This window comes from Saccopteryx leptura, chromosome 1 (assembly GCF_036850995.1).
Source record: "Saccopteryx leptura isolate mSacLep1 chromosome 1, mSacLep1_pri_phased_curated, whole genome shotgun sequence".
Lineage (NCBI taxonomy): Eukaryota > Metazoa > Chordata > Mammalia > Chiroptera > Emballonuridae > Saccopteryx > Saccopteryx leptura.
Genome location: NC_089503.1, coordinates 245019145 through 245039875, shown reverse-complemented (window position 1 = coordinate 245039875; position 20731 = coordinate 245019145). Strand labels below are relative to the sequence as shown.

The following is a 20731-nucleotide window of genomic DNA, read 5'->3' as shown; positions in this document are numbered from 1 at the left end:
ACAAGTGATGCTTCTCTCTCCCTTTTTCTCTCTCAAATCAATGAAAAAGTTAAAATTAAAAAATTTTTAGATAAAAAGGAAATTCTGGTAAACCTGAGGATAGTATGCTAAGTAAGGTAAGCCAGACACAAAAAGACAAATACTTCATGACCTCACATATGGTGGAATCTAAAACTAAAGTTGAACTCATAAAACCAGAAAGTAAATACAATGGTGGTCTCTGGGGGTGGGGGAAACAGGAAGATGTTGATCATAGGGGACAACTTCCAGTATTACAGGATAAGTCATGAGGATCAATGTACAGCATAGTGACCATAGTTAACAATACTGTGTTGTGTCCTTGATAGTTGCTAAGTGGGCAGATCTTGAGTTCTCACCACATACACAAAAGGTAACTGAAATGATGGATGTGTGAATGACCCTGACTGTGGTGATCATTTCACAATGTATACAATATTATATCATCACTTCGTATACCTTAAATTTTAAAAATCATATATAATTGGGCCCTGGCCAGTTGGCTCAGCGGTAGAGCGTCGGCCTGGCGTGCAGAAGTCCCGAGTTCGATTCCCGGCCAGGGCACACAGAAGCGCCCATCTGCTTCTCCCCCCCTCCCCCCCTCCTTCCTCTCTGTCTCTCTCTTCCCCTCCCGCAGCCGAGGCTCCATTGGAGCAAAGATGGCCTGGGCGCTGGGGATGGCTCTGTGGCCTCTGCCTCAGGCACTAGAGTGGCTCTGGTCGCAACATAGCGACGCCCCGGATGGGCAGAGCATCACCCCCTGGTGGGCAGAGCGTCGCCCCCTGGTGGGCGTGCTGGGTGGATCCTGGTCGGGCACATGCGGGAGTCTGTCTGACTGTCTCTCCCCGTTTCCAGCTTCAGAAAAATACAAAAAAAAAAAAAATCATATATAATTGTAAATATATCAGAGACGTGGATGCTAAGGAATCTAGAGGGACTGAACTGGAGGGAGGAGCCCCTCCCAGGTGAGTAGAGGCTGGCAAATATCTGCCCAGCACCACTGAGCTGAGTTAGCTGAGTGGCTGGGCTTGCTGGGGGTAGGACATTCTTTAAGAGAGTAGCCACCTCAGAGGCTGACACCAGCGTGGGCTGGCAGAGTGGACCGGAACCTGGAGGAGCTCAAAAAGCTCGACAGATTTCCCCCCATCGGACTCTACTTGGTACTTGGGTGGTGGGTGGTGGGTGGTGAGGTGAGGGTTGGAGGGAAAGGTGGAGGGAAATCTCCTGCAGCCTTTCCATGCATGGAAACCAGAGTCCTTCTAGAATGTGGGGCTGGTGAGAAAAACAAGACAGGTCAAAGCATAAACTTCAAGACATCTGAACTAGGGATGAACAACGCTAACTCAAGTGGAACCAGCCAACTCCTGATGAGACACCAGCCCCCTCACCCAAGCTGCCTGGGGGAAATACATATATCTGGCTTATCATTCTTCAACACACAATGTTTGGAGTGCAGTAAAAATGATAAGACATTGAGGGAGGAAGTGTTATACATAAATAAGAGAGGGGAAATGCCAAAAGAAATGGACATACAGAGTCTACGGCCATACCACCCTGAACGCGCCCGATCTCGTCAGAAATGGACATACAGAGAAGACCCAGGTATTGAAATTACATGGCATCTACGGCCATACCACCCTGAACGCGCCCGATCTCATCTGATCTCGGAAGCTAAGCAGGGTCGGGCCTGGTTAGTACTTGGATGGGAAATTACATGGCAAGGACAAGAAAGTTACTGCTATAAATCTGTTACAGAACACAGAGGAAAATGGGGCAAAAGGGTGAAAAGAAGGAGGATTTCAACCCAGAAATAGAAGCTACAAAGGGAGAAATGGAAATTGTAAAACTAAAAATATCTGAATTTACTGAACAGATTAAGAGCAGACAAGAAACCTGACCATGGCCCTGGCCGGTTGGCTCAGCGGTAGAGCGTCGGCCTGAAGTGTGGGGGACCCGGGTTCGATTCCCGGCCAGGGCACACAGGAGAAGCGCCCATTTGCTTCTCCACCCCTGCCCCCCACCTCCTTCCTCTCTGTCTCTCTCTTCCCCTCCCGCAGCCAAGGCTCCATTGGAGCAAAGATGGCCTGGGCGCTGGGGATGGCTCCTTGGCCTCTGCCCCAGGCACTAGAGTGGCTCTGGTGGCAGCAGAGCGACGCCCTTGCCCCTGGTGGGCGTGCCGGGTGGATCCCGGTCGGGCGCATGCGGGAGTCTGTCTGACTGTCTCTCCCCGTTTCCAGCTTCAGAAAAATACAAAAAAGAAAAAAAAAATTAAAAAAAAAAAAAAAGAAGAAGGAAACCTGACCAGGCAGTGGCGCAGTGGATAGAGTGTTGGACTGGGATGCAGAAGGGATGCAGAAGACCAAGGTTCGAGACCCCGAGGTTGCCAGCTTGAGCGCAGGTTCATCTGGTTTGAGCAAAGCTCACCAGCTTGGACCCAAGGTCGCTGGCTCGAGCAAGGGGTTACTTGGTCTGCTGAAGGCCCCCGGTCAAGGCACATATGAGAAAGCAATCAATGATCAACTAAGGTGTTGCAACACACAACAAAAAACTAATGATTGATGCTTCTCATCTCTCCAGTTCCTGTCTGTCTGTCCCTATCTATCCCTCTATCTGACTCTCTATAAAAAACAAACAAACAAAAAAAGAATGTTTTTTTTAAAAATTATTTTATAGGGACAGAGTCAGAGAGAGGGATAGATAGGGACACAGACAGGAATGGAGAGAGATGAGAAGCATCAATCATCAGTTTTTTGTTGCAACACCTTAGTTGTTCATTGATTACTTTCTCATATGTGCCTTGACCACGGGCCTTCAGCAGACCGAGTGATCCCTTGCTCGAGCCAGCGACCTTGGGTCCAAGCTAGTGAGTTTTTTTGCTCAAGCCAGATGAGCCTGCACTCAAGCTGGCGACCTTGGGGTTTTGAACCTGGGTCCTCGGCATCCCAGTCCAACACTCTATCCACTACGCCACCGCCTAGTCAGGCAAAAAAAAAAAAAAAGTTTTAAAAATCCAGTCACCTAGCTTCACGTGTCAATTTTGAAGTCTGATGACAAATTCTCTTGTGTTGGTAAATAGTTTTGTCTTCTCACCTGCAGTCCTCAAAGATTATCATCTCTAAAACCAAATCGTTTTACGAGGCTCAATCATGTACATGACAATTCTCTGGTGACGGCCCCCAAGTGTACCTTCACTGTGGAGATTCAGGCCATTTTCTCTACCTCTATGGGACGTTTCCTTGAACCAGTTCAATACCACCTTCCTGGTGTCTCATTCTTCATGGTCAGTCTCTCTTCATTCCCTTGTTCTGCTTCCAAAGCCCTTCCTCAAACCTGAGTCTTGGGACCTTGCACTTTAGTCTTCATTTCTAAAATAATTTTTCTTATGTTTCCCTCCTGAATTCAAGCTAGTTTCCAGTTATTTCTTGTCCATTTCTGTCCTTAGTTTATGAATTTCTGACCCAAGATGTTTTCACAACTTTAAGTGCTATTGGGGACAAGTCTGGCCATCCTCCTGGGCTTTGTGGTTTCTACCTGAGGAGGTGAGTTTCCCATCTGCAGGTGGGAGGACATGTCTGAATTTCCTATAAATTCCCCCTTTGCCTATAGCCACCTGGCTAGCCAGACCTCCTGCCTATATCCCCACATGGCCTGGCAGAAGGGCAGGAGACCAAGATACCACAAGGGGAAGCATAAACAGGGTGTTGTGCACACTTGGCCTATCTTCTGGTGGTTCTGTTGTTTGGGTAGAAAATGCTGGAAGGGTCAGTTAGGAGGCTGCCATTGTCTTCAAAGACCTGGAAATCCCATTAAGCTTTTTTCAAGAATGCTAACTTTTATCGTTGTCTTTTTAGCTACTATCTGAGTCTGCTCGGGCAGCCTTAACAGATAGTAGAGGCTGGGCAGTTCAATCCGCAGACATTTCTCACAATGGAAGAGGCTACAAGTCTGAGATAGGTGCCAGCAAGGCTGTTCCTGGTGAGAGTCCTCTTCCTTGCCGCCTTCTCACTGTGTCTTCACACAGTGGAAAGCACGAGCCTGGTCTCTTTCTCTCCTGACAAGAACACCAATCCTATCATGGAGGTCTCACCTGTGGACCACCTCTAACTCTGATCACCTCTCAAAGGCCCCACCTCCTAACGCAGTGGTCCCCAACCCCTGGGCTGCGGACCGTTACCAGTCCATGGGCCATTTGGTACCAGTCCGCAGAGAAAGAATAAATAACTTACATTATTTCTGTTTTATTTATATTTAAGTCTGAACGATGTTTTATTTTTAAAAGATGACCAGATTCCCTCTGTTATATTCGTCTAAGACTCACTCTTGACACTTGTCTTGGTCATGTGATACATTTATCCGTCCCACCCTAAAGGCTGGTCCGTGAAAATATTTTCTGACATTAAACCAGTCCGTGGCCCAAAAAAGGTTGGGGACCACTGTCCTAACATTATTCCCCTGGGGGAGCTGGGTGTCAATGTATGAAACATTTAGTCCATAGGCACCAAGGAGACCAGTTGTGCTGTCTATACTCACAGCCACTTTCCACTTAGTGCTGTTAGGTGCTTCATTCTATGTATATGGAATTAGCAAGGTCACCTGATGTTCTGCAGTTTGACTATTTGTAAACTCTCCCATTCTTGTCATTTGGTTAACTTTTCCTTTGCTCACCTCCCAAGAACACAATCAAACCCAGATCTTACACTCACTTTAGTTCTGTTACTTTGCTTCTCACTCTCTGTTCCTTCCAGGCTACACTCCCTCCCAGGCCTGATTTGTCACCATCTCCTCCTAGCCTGCCCCTTCCTAAGGACATGGGCATCTGAGCTGCTGCTCATCTCAGCCAAGACTCTAAGAAAGACCAGACACTAGACTCAAAACTAGTTTCATTTTCCTTTATTTTTTAAAAAAAGCCCCTAAGTTCTATGGCTTCCAGGAAGCATCAGAGAAACAGAAGTGCCATTTCTGTACACTTTGTAAAGCAACACCTAGACGCACAAGCTGCCGCAAACGCCCCAGCAGCTCTGCCCGCCCAACCCTGACTACCTGGCTTCCGCCGCACCTGTGGGCTGAGATGGGGCTTTAAGGCGCTTGTCTCCTGTGGCTCAGCAGCCTGAGCGTGGACACAAGAAGCCCCCACACCGGGCACAGCCCTGTGGCCACATGGGTGGCCGCGCCAGACTTCAGAAGCAGGTGCAGCAGAGCACCTGCGGGCCACGCTGTCCAAGCTTTGGTGCAGCATTTTGGTTGGGGTGCCACCCCCACCCCACCTCCCCCTTTGGTTTGGGGAGGCCCACGGCAGGCTCAACCACCACCCCAGGCAACAATGTCCTACAGCACCCCCTCGAGAAAATGGCCTTTGGATAGAGGGAGACAAACTAGACTTTATGACACTAACAGGGTGGGCTAGACGGCATGGGTGGCCTGGGCCTCCAGGTCACACTACTCACTTCAGCAGACATGGCGGGAGGGGCGCAGGGCAGGTGGCCACTGTTTTCTTTTCCTTATTTTAAATAGTTAATGCTCTTGGTGGAAGGGAGGACTAGACACAGGTGTAGAAATTTCGGCCAAAGTCTTATGTGAAGGAAGTAACCCATGTGGGGGTGGGCAGCTAGGGCCACAGTCTATGTCCTGGCTGTGGCCACCAAGACAAGCTCCCCCAGGGACTGCAGCAGGAGGGTGTAGGGCACCACCGCCAGGGTCATTTGTGTCTCTGCAATGATTTCCTCTTTCTCCTCTTGAAGAAACAGCAGCACCTGGAGGGGGCAAGAGCATGAGAGGTGGGCATGGGTTGGGGAGGATAAATCAGCTGGGCCCAAGGCATCTCTGCCCCCAGATGCTTCCTAAGGTCTTACTTGGTATCATCTGCCACCTCTACTTCTGCAGGGGCTGTGATGGGGGCATTGGAGTGACCAGCAGTGGGGTCGTCGGCATTCAGCTCCCCATTGGTGGAATTCAGCGCCTGGGTGGGAGGATGGCAGGGCAGTCATGTGGGCCATGATCTCTACCCCCACAAGGTTGTTGGGGTCCTTGGCCTGGCACCTCACCTGGTTTTTGCTGTACAGCTGGGCTTTTTCCCTAGGCTGAGTTTGCGCTGGCAGGTCTGTGTGGACTGTGCCGATGGGCGTCGGCTGCAGGGAAAGCAGGACAGGCTGCTGAGACCCAGCACCATTACACCCACATGAACCACGGTCACACCTGAAGCTGCACCAAGGCTCTGGGTACTTGGGTCCTCCTCCACGTCCAGGTACAACTCTCAGATACAGGGTCCCACCCCCACATCCCAGGGTTCCCATCACATGCAGGGTAAAGCCCCCCATACCCAGGGTCCCCCTCATGTCCAGGCCCCATGCCCCACCCCGACATTCAGGGTCCCACCTTCCTCACATCCAGGGACTCCCCATATCCAAGGTAAAAACATTCATGTTCAGAGTTCTTCACCAGAGTAAAGCTCCCAAGGTCCAGGGCCCTGCCCCAGACCTAGGCCCCGCCCCAGACCTAGGCTCCGCCCCCACATACCAGGGGCTTCCCTGCCCAGTCGTACTCATAGTCGAACACAAAGCCACTGCGGTCGAAGAGGTCAGTGAAGAGCTTGCGCAGGTAATCGTAGTCCGGCTTCTCAAAGAAGTCCAGGCGCCGCACATAGCGCAGGTACGTGGCCATCTCCTCTGAGAAGAGCCAGCAGAGCTGGGAGTGGACGTGGGCGAGGGACACGTGGGGGGTGGGGGGTGGGAGCAGGGCATTGAGGGCAGAGAGCACCAGGTAGGAGCAGCCCTTACCTGGATGGCTCTTGCAGAGCACCTCAATGGGCGTGGCCCGCTTGGTGTCCCCGATCTTCTGGTAGCGCTCCTTGAGCGTATCGGCCTGCGGGGAGAGCAGTCAGTGCCATCACTGGGAGGCATGAACACCCTCCACCCCCACCTTGTGCACCCTGGCCCACCTTGAGCCCCTGCCAGGGCAGGCTGCCGCGCAGGAAGTACATGAACATGTGGCCCAGTGCCTCTAGATCATCACGGCGGCTCTGCTCTGCGGGGGAAGAGCAGGTCAGCGTGCTTCCCCCAACCCTCCCAACCCCTACCCGTGTGCTGCTTACCTTTACCCAGGTGCGTGTTGATGCTCATGTAGCGCGCTGTGCCCGTCAAGCTTTTGTGCTCACGGTAGGGGATGTGCTTCTTGGTCTCAGGGTCAATGTATTCCTTGGCTAGCCCGAAGTCAATGATGTGGATGGCATGCTGCCGCTTGCTGCCCGGTCGCCCTACCAGGAAGTTCTCGGGCTTCACATCACGGTAGATGAGGCTCTTGGTGTGTACATACTCCATGCGCGTGATCTGGGAGTGGGTGAACCAGTGTCCCCATTTGCTGAGGCCCTGCACGGCCCCTCCCCCAGGCCCCACCCCCTACATCAATCCCTGCCAAGGGTCCAGCCCCGCAGCCAGGGGTCTCACAGTCCGCACCAGCTGGATGGCGATCATGAGCACAGTCTTGAGCGTGAACGAGCGGTCGCACAGGTCGAACAGGTCCTCCAGGCTGGGCCCGAGCAGCTCCAGCACCATGGCATTGTACTTCCCGCATGGGCCGAAGTAGTAGACCTGAGGGACACCCTCTGCGGCCAAAGCATGCACAGATGCTTACCCAGGCCTGCAGCAGGCCCCCAATGCTGCCCACTGATTCTGTGCCCCACCCACACTGGCCCACTGCACCCAGCTGGGTACCTGCGGTGCTGAGCTGCTTGTAGAAGCGGTACTCCAGGTGTAGCTGTGGTGCCCGGGATTTGATGGGCTCCTGGAGGGACAAAGCAGACTAGGTTGAGGGTTACCTGGGGCATAGCATGCCCCCTCCCTCTGCCCCAGACCACACCTAAATGGGTTCCATATGGGGACAGTATCTGCTGTTGTGGGGAACAACCTGGACTTACCAATTTGATAGCTACGTATTCATTTGTATAGAGATTCTTTCCTGTGGAGGAGAGAGGAATCAGCATAGCAGGGCCACTCAGCCCCATTCTCACCTCTCCCCACAGCAGGTAGGAGACCTCGTGTGACCTACCACCTCTAAGAGGCATTTCCTGTTCCCTGGCAGTCTCCCTTTAGCTTGGCCCTGTCCTCCCAGGTCCTGGGAGTAAAAAGGATGCCCACAAGATACCTGTACTCCTTTAGATATCCCCATCTGCCCAGCACCCTCATGTCCTGGGCTCCCACCTCTTACTGGTGCCCTCTCCTCCACAGCCCCCACCCACCACCCTCTATGTACTATAGATCCCAGCCCCCTACCAGCCCTCCAAGCTCACCCAGGCATTTCCCTTCACTCTGCCTCCACTTATAAAAGCAGCTACCCTAACTTAGCGGGATCCTCTCCACAAGCACACCAACATGCTCCAATTCTCCCATTGACCCCATGACTGATGACCATTCTCGCACCCACTGCCGAGAAGGGAACTTGAAGACATCCATACCCCCTAAGCATTTCCTTCTCGCCTCTGCTCAATCCCCAGGACCCTCATGGGTGTAGTCTGCTCAACGCCTCCACATGGGACCTGAAGACAGTGGAAATAGCCCGGACCAGCCCATGTCCCTCTTCTGGTGACCAAGTAGTGGGTCCCTCCTACCAGTGGGGAGATCTGCACCCTGCCTTCTTCCCATGGTTTACCTCAGTACCTTCTTCCCCCATTTCCACCATGACTGTGGGATAAAGATCTCTGGCCAAGACTCTACTTCTACTCTGGGAGGATTGTCATGACATACAGAGGACTCACCTCAGGTGCCCTGCGTCCTCCACTAGCACCCCAACCCTAGTGCTGGGATCCCCCATAATGGCTAGGTCAGGTGAGATCCTGACCACAGTGCTGACAGACAAGAGAGCCCAAGCTGGCTTCCCCAGGCAACAAAGCCCAGCAGGCCAGGGTAGGGGACCTGCACTCTGAGTTAGAAAGACCACCAGGGCCAGGAGTTGCTGAGCCCACCCATCAGGAGGACCTCCAGGTACCCACAGAGAAGGAGCCAACATGCCCAAACTCACAGAACTGCAAATATGAGTTCTAGAACCTGATGAAGTCCAGTTTTTCACCTGTTACAGTCTCTAAGGCTAGCAGATCCCCAGATGGTCCAGCCACCACTGGTAGGTGACCTGCCACATAAACAAGGAGCCGCCCCAGCTCCTCATGCGCACTTGCAAGTTACTGTGCACAGTGCTGTGTACACCCACACAATCATTGCTGGTCCAGCAGCCCCTCCCACTGTTGTCCTGTTCTGACTTTGTCCTGGGACCATTACCAGGTCCTGTACACTGCAAACATGGCCCCACACCATGTGTCCACACCTCTAGTCCTCAACTTACTTTCTGCCTGCTGCAGCTGGACAGTCTGGGTGACATTGGTACTCTAGTTATTCCTGTTCCACTCATGTGGTAGCAGACACCACTGTGTTCAACCTCAGAGGTTGAGGCCAGAGTTCCCCACCACTTTAGTCCTCCATAGTCTTGGACACCCCATTCTGGTATGTGCCGAGGTGTCCAACAATGGGGCACTCAGCAGCAGGTGTTTGTCTCCCACTCTGCTGTGGCTATTCTAGGGTCTTGGTTTTCACTGTGGTTCAGAGTCAGCTTATTGACTTTCTCAGTACCCTCCAGGGTGTCCTGGAGTCTGCAGCAGAGCTGGAGGAGATGACATCTCATACTGAACTGTTCCATTTACCCCTGTGAATGCACTCCCAGTGATGCTTTGTGGCTCTCAGAGAGCTTGTCCAGCCTTTGTTAGATTTATTCTGGAAACACTTGATGAGTTGTGGCCTCTTATGATTGGCATTGTTTTTAAATCTCTATTATCCAATTGTTGCTCAGGTAGAGAAATACAGCTCTGTGTGCTGGTACAAGCCGCAGCCTTCCTAAACTCACCCCCCTCTACTTGCTTACTGAGATTATTACGGCTGCTGCACAGGTGTGATCAGGAACTGGTCACAGCTGTATTTCTTCTTTCCCAATCTCTTTGGCTTTTATTTCTATTCCTTGCCACTGTTGAGAAAGGGTGAGAGGAGGTGCCCATTTGTTATAACATAAGGCTTTTCACAGACACCTTTTATTAGGGAAAGAAAGCCTCCTCCTATTCCTGGTTCCTGGGCTTTGATAAAAAACAAACCAACAGTGTGCCTCTTGTGCTTTTCCCTCATCATTTAATTACGGAAGTTTCCAACACAGAAAAACAGAAAGAAGTGCAGTGAATAGCCATATCCTCACCTCCGAGATTAGAAAATGAACAAACTGCTATCAGCTCTGCAGTGTATCTATCCATCAGTCATGAGTCTCTCTGATCTGTAGATACATCTCCAAGTAGCAGATATCAGTACCCAGCCCCTAAACACTCCAGCCTGCAGATCAAGTGCAATGTGTATTTATAGTTCCTGTTTATCCTGTGGATGGTGACTTTTACCGGTGAAATGCACACATCTGAAGTGTGCCATCTAATGAGCTTTGGCAAATGTGTGACCCTGTGCAACCCTCCCCACCCCTATCAAGACATAGAATATCCCAACCGCTCACACCTCTCCTTGATCCACCCCCACCTGCACTGAGGTGGAATCATCTGGCATCGTCTCTCCTCCCTGGCTCCTTTCACATGGCATGATGTGCTCAAGATTCCTGTGTTTCAACATGTCTGTGGTTCCAACTGACAGGCACCCTAACCCATCAAGGGGACATACCCAATCAGCATGGGGGGTACCTGGCTTGTTTCCTGTCTTCTGTTATAAGCAGAGCTGTATTAAACATTGCCTTGGCCCTGGCCGGTTGGCTCAGCGGTAGAGCATTGGTCTGGCGTGCGGGGGACCCGGGTTCGATTACCGGCCAGGGCACACAGGAGAAGCGCTCATTTGCTTCTCCACCCCCCCTCCTTCCTCTCTGTGTGTCCCCCCCCCCCCCCCCGCAACCAAGGCTCCATTGGAGCAAAGATGGCCGGCAGAGCGATGCCCCGCAGGGGCAGAGCATCGCCCCCTGGTGGGCGTGCCGGGTGGATCCCGGTCAGGCGCATGCGGGAGTCTGTCTGACTGTCTCTCCCCGTTTCCAGCTTCAGAAAAATACAAAAAACCCAACCAAACAAAAAAAACATTGCCTATGGGCCTTTCTGTGGGCAGGTTAGTCACTTCTCTAATAGGTCTGAAGGCTTGTACTGCAAATGTGGAGCTTAACTCAGCTGGGTGGCTTCTGTGCTCCCGGCTATTTATCTGTCTGCTTATATAAGCTGTTCATAACTCTTGCCTATTTTTAAAAAAATGTTTATTTTATTGATTTTAGAGAGAGGAAGGGAAAGAATGAGAGAGAGGAACATTGATCTGTCCCTGTACATGCCGGCTGGGGATCACATCGGCAGCCTCTACACTTCTGGACGATGCGCTAACCAACAGAGCTATCTGGCCAGGCTCTTGCCCACTTTTAATTGGAGTGTTTATCCTTTTATTATCAAGTTGTCCTTTCATGTATCTTGGATACCAGCACTTTGTTAAATGGTGCTCTGAAAATATTTCTTCCCAGTCTGTGGGTTGCCTATTCAACTCTTAACAGGCATTTTAAACAGTCATGAAGTCATGATCCTTTATGGTAAATGGTCCTTTTATTCTCTGTCTTACTGAAGAAACCTCACATTTTGACTGCACACTAAGTTCTAGGAGAGCCAAAGTCCTTGGAGTTCAGCCTCAGTTTTTTTTTTTTTTTTCCCATTTTTCTGAAGCTGGAAACAGGGAGAGACAGTCAGACAGACTCCCGCATGCGCCCGACCGGGATCCACCCGGCACGCCCACCAGGGGCGACGCTCTGCCCACCAGGGGGCGATGCTCTGCCCATCCTGGGCGTCGCCATATTGCGACCAGAGCCACTCTAGCGCCTGAGGCAGAGGCCACAGAGCCATCCCCAGCGCCCGGGCTATCTTTGCTCCAATGGAGCCTCGGCTGCGGGAGGGGAAGAGAGAGACAGAGAGGAAAGCGCGGCGGAGGGGTGGAGAAGCAAATGGGCGCTTCTCCTATGTGCCCTGGCCGGGATTCGAACCCGGGTCCTCCGCACGCTAGGCCGACGCTCTACCGCTGAGCCAACCGGCCAGGGCTCAGCCTCAGTTTAAAATGAACACGTACACGTATATATTTATGCACACACACAGGCATCTGAAGTCTGTGGGTTTACAGACTTCTGGAAGAGTTCAGGTGCTCTGGGCTCTGAGAGCTTCACCAATGCTCACATTATGTTTTAGCTAAGCATACAAAAGGCAAAGTGTGCAAGGCCTAGAATACAACAACTCCCATGGGGCTATAAGCAGAAAGATTTTGGAGTCACACAAGATGGGAAGATGCTAGAGGTGCAGTCATCAAGAAAAGGGAGGCTTCCATGAACACCCCCAACCTTAGGCTGAGAACCCAGAAAGCCCACATGTGTGGAGAGGGGCAACTCCAGCCAATGAGTAACATGGGCTCTCAGACTGCCCTAAAAAAGCCAAAATCAGTCCCTGATGAAGTCAAGACAAGTCATCAGGACAAATCTCATCCCAGACTTAAAAATCTGTGACATGTGGTACCCACAATGTCCAACATACAATAAAACATCACTAGACACATGAACAAAGAGGAATCAAGACTGTATACAAGGATAAACAAAGGCAAAGGCACCACATACATGGGGATTTATAAAACTACAAGTACGTTCAAGGATTTAAAGTAGGGCAAAATGAACAAGCAGATGGGAAATCTCAAAAGAGAAATAGGGAGTCAAATAGAAATGAAAAATACTGTGTATGAAATGAAAAATTCACTGGACGGCTCCAACAATACCTTGAATGAAGGGGACTCCAGGGGCTGGAAGTTCAACCTGGACTGGAGGGACCGTGCCTTGCCTTGTACTATCCCCCGGGGTGGGAGACAGGGACTATTTGTTTCCTGGCATTGATCTCTTGGAGAACCAATAAAGCTTTTTCTTCTTTTTTTAAGAGAAAGAGAGGAAAATAAAAAGAGAGAAAGAGAGGGAAAGAGGCAGAGAGACAGAGAGGAAGGGTGAGAGATGGTGGAGAGAGAGACAAGAAGCATCAACTTGTAGCTGTGTCTCCTTAGCTGTTCACTGACTGCTTCTCATATGTACCTTGACAGGGGAGGGGAGCTCAACCTGAGCCAGTTTTGAACCTGGGACCTCAGTGCCCCAAGCTGATGCTCTATTCACTATGCAACTACTGGTCAGGCAATAAAGCTTTTTAAAACTTTTTGGTTTTTTCAGCCTGACCAGGCAGTGGCGCAGTGGATAGAGTGTCAGACTGGGATGCAGAGGACCCAGGTTTGAGACCCCAAGGTCGCCAGCTTGAGCGCGGGCTCATCTGATTTGAGCAAAGCTCACCAGCTTAGACTCAAGGTCGCTGGCTTAAGCAAGGGGTCACTCGGTCTGCTGAAGGCCCGCGGTCAAGGCACATATGAGAAAGCAATCAATGAACAACTAAGGTGTCGCAATGCTCAACAAGAAACTAATGATTGATGCTTCTCATCTCTCCGTTCCTGTCTGTCCCTGTCTATCCCTCTCTCTGACTCTCTCTCTGTCTCTGTAAAAAAAGAAAAGAAAAAAAAAAAACTTTTTGTTTTTTCAAAATAAAAGAGAAAAGAAAGGCCCTGGCTGGTTGGCTCAGTGGTAAAGCATTGGCCCGGAGTGTGGAAGTCCCAGGTTCAATTACTGGTCAGGGCACACAGGAGAAAAGCCCATCTGCTTCTCCACCCCTCCCCCTCTCCTTCCTCTCTGTCTCTCTCTTCCCTTCCCGCAGCCAAGGCTCCATTGGAGCAAAGTTGGCCCGGGCTCTGAGGATGGTTCCATGGCCTCCGCCTCAGGCCCTAAAATGGCTCCTGTTGCAGCGGAGCAACACCCCAGATGGGCAGAGCATCGCCCCCTAGTGGGCATGCCGGGTGGATCCCGGTCAGGCACATGCGGGAGTCTGTCTGCCCCCCCCTTCAGAAAAATACAAAAAAAAGAAGAAAAGAAAGAAAAAGAAGGGTTAATTTACAGCAGGGCAATAAAAACTGTCTAGACTGAAGCAAAGAGATAAAGAAACTGGAAAAATACAGAAAAAAGCTTGAGTGACTTTGGGGGCATCAAATACTCCTAACACGTGTAACTGGAGTCTAAGAATAAAGACATAAACTGAGGCAGAAAAAATATCTGAAGAAATAATGACTGAAGTAGCTCCAAATTTAATGAAAAAGTGTCAACATACAGATCCAAGTCCAATGAATCCCGAGCAGGATAAACACAAAGAAACCACACCTAAATGATGGCAGAATAAAAATTTGAAACCAAAGAAAATCTTAAAAACAGAAATGACACATTATATATAGACAAACAATGCTCAACATTAGTTATCAATTAAATGCAAATAAAATCCAGAGATACCACTTCATACTCATAAACAAAGAAAAACCTGACAACCCCAAGTGTTGGTGAGGATATAGGATACCCAGAATTCCCATATGCTGCCTGCAGGAGGTTAAAGTGTACAACTACTCCAGAAATCGGTTTGGCAGTTTTTCTTAAAACATACCTCCCCTGTGACCCAGTGCTTTAACAAAAACACTCATACACAAGAATTGGAGAAGGATGCTCAGGGCAGCTTTATTTGCAATAGCCAAAATCTGGGCACAGCCAAATATCCCTGAGCACGAGAACAGATGAATGAACTGGGATGTAGTCATTCAAATGAACAGAGAACAAAGAGCAACTAGCTACTGACACACATGACAACACAGATACTCTCAAAAACGTGCTGAGCAAAGAAGCCAAGCAGAAAAGAACACAAACCTCAGTTTTCAAAAAATGTTTCAACTCAAAAGCCACCACATCCCATGATCCCCTAAACATGACCTCTCATCTGTTTGCGCAGACTTGAACTGTTTAGGCTTCTGCTCCTAACTCCAAGAACAGGACCCAAGACATTTTCTAAGTCCCCAAAGGCTGCAAATCATGACTGGGCCCAGGGACATGTGTATGCATTCTCATGCTTGTGTGTGCACACAGACACATGCACACCCTAATGGGGCAGCAGGGTAGCTCTGTCCAGAGGAACCTGAAAATTGGCTGCCATGCTACTCAGGCCCCTCTGTGTAGACTAGGTTGGGCACAAGGGGCCTTATGTCTGGGAAAGCCTCTCTCCCTTGCCTACCAGTCTTAGTCACTGATGTGACAGCCCAGTGTTCACCCTATATGCCCCTCCCAACAGCAGAGTTGGGCCTCATCCCGTGACACTGCATGGATTCAGGAACCCCAAACATGGGGCTACCTACAGCTCCTGATGGCCAAATGCTAAGCAGGAGCTGAGTTTATAAGTGCATCAGCTTACACTAACAGCTTCTATGTCAGCCTTCCTGTGTGTGGGCTTGGATCCCACAACAGAGGTGTTCCCCGGACAAACAGTGAAGCCAGGAATCTATCCCTCTTGCCCAACCCCCTCCTTGGGGAAAAGAAACTCACACACACTTACCTGCATCCTGGCTGCAATAATCAGGGAGGCTGTCTGAGTGGCCATGACCCCACCGGGCAACTTTCCCCGCACCCTGTCCCCTGAATGCAAATGAGTGGAGCTCACCTAGCCGGAGCTCCCCGAAGTTGCCACAGCCTATCTTCTTCCCAACCCGGAAGTTGGGGCCTACCATCAGGACCCCCGAACTGGTCCCTGTGCTCCGGACGCTGTGGCTGGTCCGGCCGCCGGCCTTGGACATTCTCCGGCCCTCCTCCGACTCCCCTTTCCCTCCTTTCTTGTCAAAATCCATAAGTTTGTGGTACCCCGGCCTCTCCACGGTGACTTTGCTGCTGTACCAATCCCAGGCCTGTGGAGACCTGAGGTCACAGGCAGCTCTTAGGGGCTAGAACACCATGGCGCCTGGTGGACTCCTGGCTAGTGAGACGTGGGTGCTCGTGAGAGCCAGGCTGCAGCAGTCATCTCGGTGGCCTCGGGGTTGCACGCAAGGGGAGGACACATTCTGCTAACAGGTCCTGCCACCTCCAATCTCGTGGCTCCCAGCTGGGGGGAAAACAGAGACACAGTTTAGAAGACTGAGACCCACCCACCCTCCTGCCCACAAAACAGCCCAGCAGGGTGGCATTAACTGACAGTTGTGGCACAGCTAGAAGGCATTCTGAAAAGATCTTTGAATGTAGAAGTGTGACCTGTGGCTTTGGGGGGGGGGGTAGAGACTACCATGAATTCCACCTGTCAAGGTGGCATAAGATATGCATTATTGTGGGCTAGCCCACAACACGTCTCAAGGACAACTGCACTAGCAAGAGAGATGGCCATCAAGTGACAGAGGCCCCAGAACCTGGCAGGGAGCCCCAACCTGGGTGTAGAAAGGAGTGGGAGCCACCCTATCCACAGCCCCTGCCCCCTAGCCAAAGGGTTGTTCCTCTGGAAAGGGAAGAGGACAGACCACAGAGAGCCACCGCCACTGATCGAGGGTCTGGCCAGCCATGGATGGGAGTAGTAATGATTTGGACACAGTGACAGCATCAGACCTTGGGGCAAGAATCCCAGGGGAATCTCAACCCATGACTTGGAACTCTCTCATCCCAAGGCAGAAATGGGACCCCGGAGATGACAAGAAACAAGAATGGGGGGTCTGTAAGAACCAGGCCAATGACACTGCCTGCTGTCAGCCCTTGGCTCTGGTTCTTGGGCCTCAGAGCTGGCCTGAGTCTCAGAGGCAGGAAAAGGCACCCCACAGATGGGAATCCCAGCCACATACTACGGAAGAGGTTGGACCACAAGAGAGCAGGGACCCAGAGGCACAGTGCATGCACACATCTTCCTGTGCTCTCACACATGTATATGCATACCCCCTCCTGTGCTTATATACCCACATGCATGTACACCCCTCCCTGTATACACCTCAAGTGTCCATTCCCTCATGCTAGGCAGTCCTCTCCAGAAGGGCCGAATGCATAACCAGGCATGAGGAGGTACCTGATCTGCATGTGACCCTTGGGCCTGGGCACAGCCAACAAGAAGAAGGGGCATGGCCGCATGAGAATGGAAGCTCTATATACATGTCAGACATGGGTGGCTTGCCCTAGTGGGACACAGGTAGACAGAAGCCAGCCAGGACTAAAAATTCCAGCACACATGCTGCCCCATCTGGGCACCCAACACGACCCCAGTGACCCCTACTGCACTGTGTCTGGGAATCACGCAGCCCCCTTACACAGGGCAGGTATGCAGTCACCACCCTCAGGGGACAGTGGACAGTGGGAGGCAGGCGAGGGGCCTTGGTGAGCCCACCCCAAGGGTATCAGGATCTGCTCACGCTACAAACAAGAGCTACCACCCCAGACTCAGTGGGCAGCACAGACTTGTAAAAACTCTGGAAAGTTCCACCCCACCACCCACCAGCTACACAGGGGGCATTCTGGGTCCTCTCCCGGACACTCGGAGCCAGATGGGACCTGCAAGGGAACAGCAAGAGTAAGTCACACACCAGCGTAAAGGAAGAAAGCCCAAGGTAGGGCTGGGACCAGAGCTGAACGCCCAGCCCAGCACATTGGGTGGAAGCGGGTGACCTAAGGCCTCAGAGAATGGAGTGTCTGACCATAGTCCAGGCCCAGGAGCTAAAAGTAATTATCCTGCAAGAAGAGACCTCTCCATTCCTCCTTTGCTCTACACCACACCAGCATGGCCCCCAATTCCAACCCCAGCCTCCCCTACAGAGGGCAAGCCCTCCAGTGGTGAGGGCTCCGCATGGACCCTCCTGGACAAATTCAATTCTGCACTGACATGATCAGTAGGCGGCCACTGGAAGCTGCTGTTCCGCCCATGTCCATCGTGAGTGGGTCTCGCAGAGAATACTCTATGTCAGGGCCATGCTGCTCCACCAATGCACACCTAAGGTGAATTACCTGTCCTGTTCTTTTTTGGGTCCACCATCTTGCCAGGGCCAGGGGCTAGCTCCCCTGTGAGGGCCCCAGGAACCCCATTCTCTGACCATCTCCAGTAAGTGATGTCACAGTCCCTGGCTGACATCACCAGCACAGCTCCAGCCCAGAGTTGGGTCAAGTCTGAGGAAGATGCAGGAAGCTTTTCTCCCTGGGGGATGGCCCCTCACAGGTCACCTGGCCTCATAGCACATGGTGGACTCCATTGTTAGTATAGCCTCAGAGGCACCAGGACCCAGGTGATCCTGGCTATACCCCTTCTAGGCAACCCAAGACCCATGCATCTCCCCACAGCAGAAGCTCACTTCTGCCCAGGAACTTGGTGACACACAGAGGCAGGGCTTCCTCCCCAGGATCCATCCAGACCTAGCAACACGGCATACCAGGAACCATGAACACACAGTGAGCCACGTCCTGGAGTCTGTGACTACTCCCTGAGGGACCCAGACCAGGGAGGTGTGCCCAACCTGGAGCCACAGCTGACAAATACCAGGGCACCTGCAATATCATGTTGTGACAAAGAGGAAGGAAGTGCCCCACGATGACTGCACAGGAACCAGTTGCCCAGCCCCCTAGGATGAGATCAGTGTCGAAAAGGATTAAGCAGAATCAGGTCTTTATGCACCAAGTCACAGATAAAGGGAGAGGAGATGGCCAGACCTGTGGGAAGCACTATCAGCAGGCAGCACAGACATGGGACTGAGTGTGCCAAGCAGGTGCCCCGAGGTCACGTGTCAGTGATCGGGGGTGTGAACATCAGTCAGTGTCACTCCAGAGGGCATGCAGAGTTCCTGCCTCATGTCCTGACTAGGACTGGGTGGAGGAAGGAGGCAGGCCTGTGAGAAGGGACAGTTACCACTGCACCTGTCACAGAAAGATGGACTAGATGCATTTGTGCTTTTTGGAGAGGGCTAGAGATTCCCTGGGGATGGAGAAGGTGGCAGGATGCTCACAGTTCAGGAAAAGCAAAAATAAGCACAGGTGGCAGTGAGCCCATGCAGAACAGAGGGGGTCAGGTACTTTTCTTGCACGCTTTCAACAGACTTGCCATGTTTTCAAAATTAAGATTACAAAAAGGTAAGGTTGCTGCTAAAAACTCTGCAACCTCAGACCATGGTGATCAAAAGCTAAGTCAGTGTGGCTCATAAAAGTTCATCTTCTAGACCAGCAGTCCCCAAACTTTTTACACAGGGGGCCAGTTCACTGTCCCTCAGACCGTTGGAAGGCCGGACTATAAAAAAAACTATGAACAAATCCCTATGCACAGTGCACATATCTTATTTTAAAGTAAAAAAACAAAACAGGGACAAATACAATATTTAAAATAAAGAACAAGTAAATTTAAATCAACAAACTGACCAGTATTTCAATGGGAATTACAGTATCGCTTTTGGCTAATGAGATGGTCAATGTCCGGTTCCATATTTGTCACTGCTAGCCATAACAAGGGATATGATGCGCTTCGTGAAGCGTGCGTCCAGCGTCACCGGAAGTAGTACTGTGGCGCTTTGTGGCGCCACCACATACAGTACTCCAGGAGCACAGGATGCATCCTCTCACTGACTACCAATGAAAGAGGTGCCCCTTCTGGAAGTGTGGCGGGGGGCCGGATAAATGGCCTCAGGGGGCCACATGTGGCCCGCGGGCCGTAGTTTGGGGACCCCTGTTCTAGATAGCTAGGGACACAGGAATGGCTTTGGCATATAGCAGCTCTGGAACTGGCATTGACTGCAGGCACTGGCCAAGACTAGTGATGTGGGGTTCCACTGAGACCTGCTGCAATGCTGCAGAGAACACATGGGGGAACTGAGTTTGTTGGCAAATGTTGGTAATCTGAGCCAGGTCACAGGCTACTAGGGGTTTCTATACTCTCCACACCAGGCCGTCTAAAGAGCTGAAGGAAAACAAGGAGGGCTGGGCAAGAGCGGGGAACCCAGGCTCCTGCCCTGGGATATGAGACAGTTACTGCCTGGGGCTGGTGCACACGGTCCTCTTAGAGCATGTCTGGCACATTCCACCATCTCAGAGTGCACTCCTGACAACACTGGCCACTCCCCACAGGCCCTACAGACACCTCAAACCCCCATTCACATCTTCTCAAGCAAGCTAACTGTCCTTCAAGGGGGCAGGCGTGTCCCAACCCCATGTGACCAACGGTCCCTGCAGGCTCCTCATCCTGGTCAAACCAGGCTTGTCCTGGGCACTTCTGCTATCTGATGTAACTATGCTTACAACACTGTATCGGTTCTTAGTGTGGGCTGAGATGTGTCCCCAGTAAGATGTCTTTTTTCTTTTTCTTTTATTTGTTTATTGATCTGAGAAAGAAAGGAAGGAAGAGAGAGACAGAAACATCAATCTTTCTCTGTATGTGCCCTGACTGGGGATTGAACTGGCAACGTCTGCGTATCTAGAAATGCTCTAACCAACCACCAACTGAAATACCCACTCACGGCTCCAAGATAAGTCTTAACCACTGGTGTCTGGGGATGTGACCTTATTTACAAATTAGGGTGGATTTTAATCTGTGACTGGTGTCCTTATGAGACGAGGAGACAGAGACACAAAAGCAAATAAGGTCATATGACCATGGAGGCAGAGACAGAAAAGATGCGGCCACAAGCCAAGGAACTTGGGCAACGGCTAGAAGAGGCAGAAGGAATCCTACCCTCCTCCCTAGAGCCTCAGAAGGGAGCACGACCCTTCAACACCTTCATTTCAGGTGGCTGACTAAAAGGACTTCTCAGTGGAGGCATCTGACCAGCACCCCTGCAGGGAGGTATAGAGTCAGTGTCAGCAGTGA

The 20731-nt window shown here is 51.3% G+C and overlaps 1 protein-coding gene and 1 non-coding gene across 4 annotated transcripts in view; one reads left to right on the top strand and one right to left on the bottom strand.

Moving 5' to 3' along the window:
• Positions 1–1920: 1920 nt before the first annotated feature.
• TRNAF-GAA (transfer RNA phenylalanine (anticodon GAA)) lies at positions 1921–1996 on the top strand. Its single transcript has one exon. It is a non-coding gene; the product is annotated as a tRNA-Phe (tRNA).
• Positions 1997–4893: 2897 nt separating this feature from the next.
• CSNK1G2 (casein kinase 1 gamma 2) overlaps positions 4894–20731 on the bottom strand; it is a 29493-nt gene continuing 13655 nt past the window's right edge. The window contains exons 2-12 of one of the 3 annotated variants that reach the window (XM_066342613.1): positions 15593–16027; positions 7928–7968; positions 7725–7794; positions 7458–7615; positions 7106–7340; positions 6953–7038; positions 6792–6876; positions 6532–6680; positions 6060–6143; positions 5868–5974; positions 4894–5768 (exon numbers count right to left, since the gene is read on the bottom strand). In XM_066342613.1, coding sequence (XP_066198710.1) covers positions 5714–5768; positions 5868–5974; positions 6060–6143; positions 6532–6680; positions 6792–6876; positions 6953–7038; positions 7106–7340; positions 7458–7615; positions 7725–7794; positions 7928–7968; positions 15593–15776 — 1254 coding nt within the window. In that variant the 5' untranslated portion in view covers positions 15777–16027 and the 3' untranslated portion in view covers positions 4894–5713. The remainder of the gene's footprint in view (positions 5769–5867; positions 5975–6059; positions 6144–6531; positions 6681–6791; positions 6877–6952; positions 7039–7105; positions 7341–7457; positions 7616–7724; positions 7795–7927; positions 7969–15592; positions 16028–20731) is intronic. The other 2 variants (XM_066342621.1, XR_010746192.1) reach the window with 2 other exon arrangements.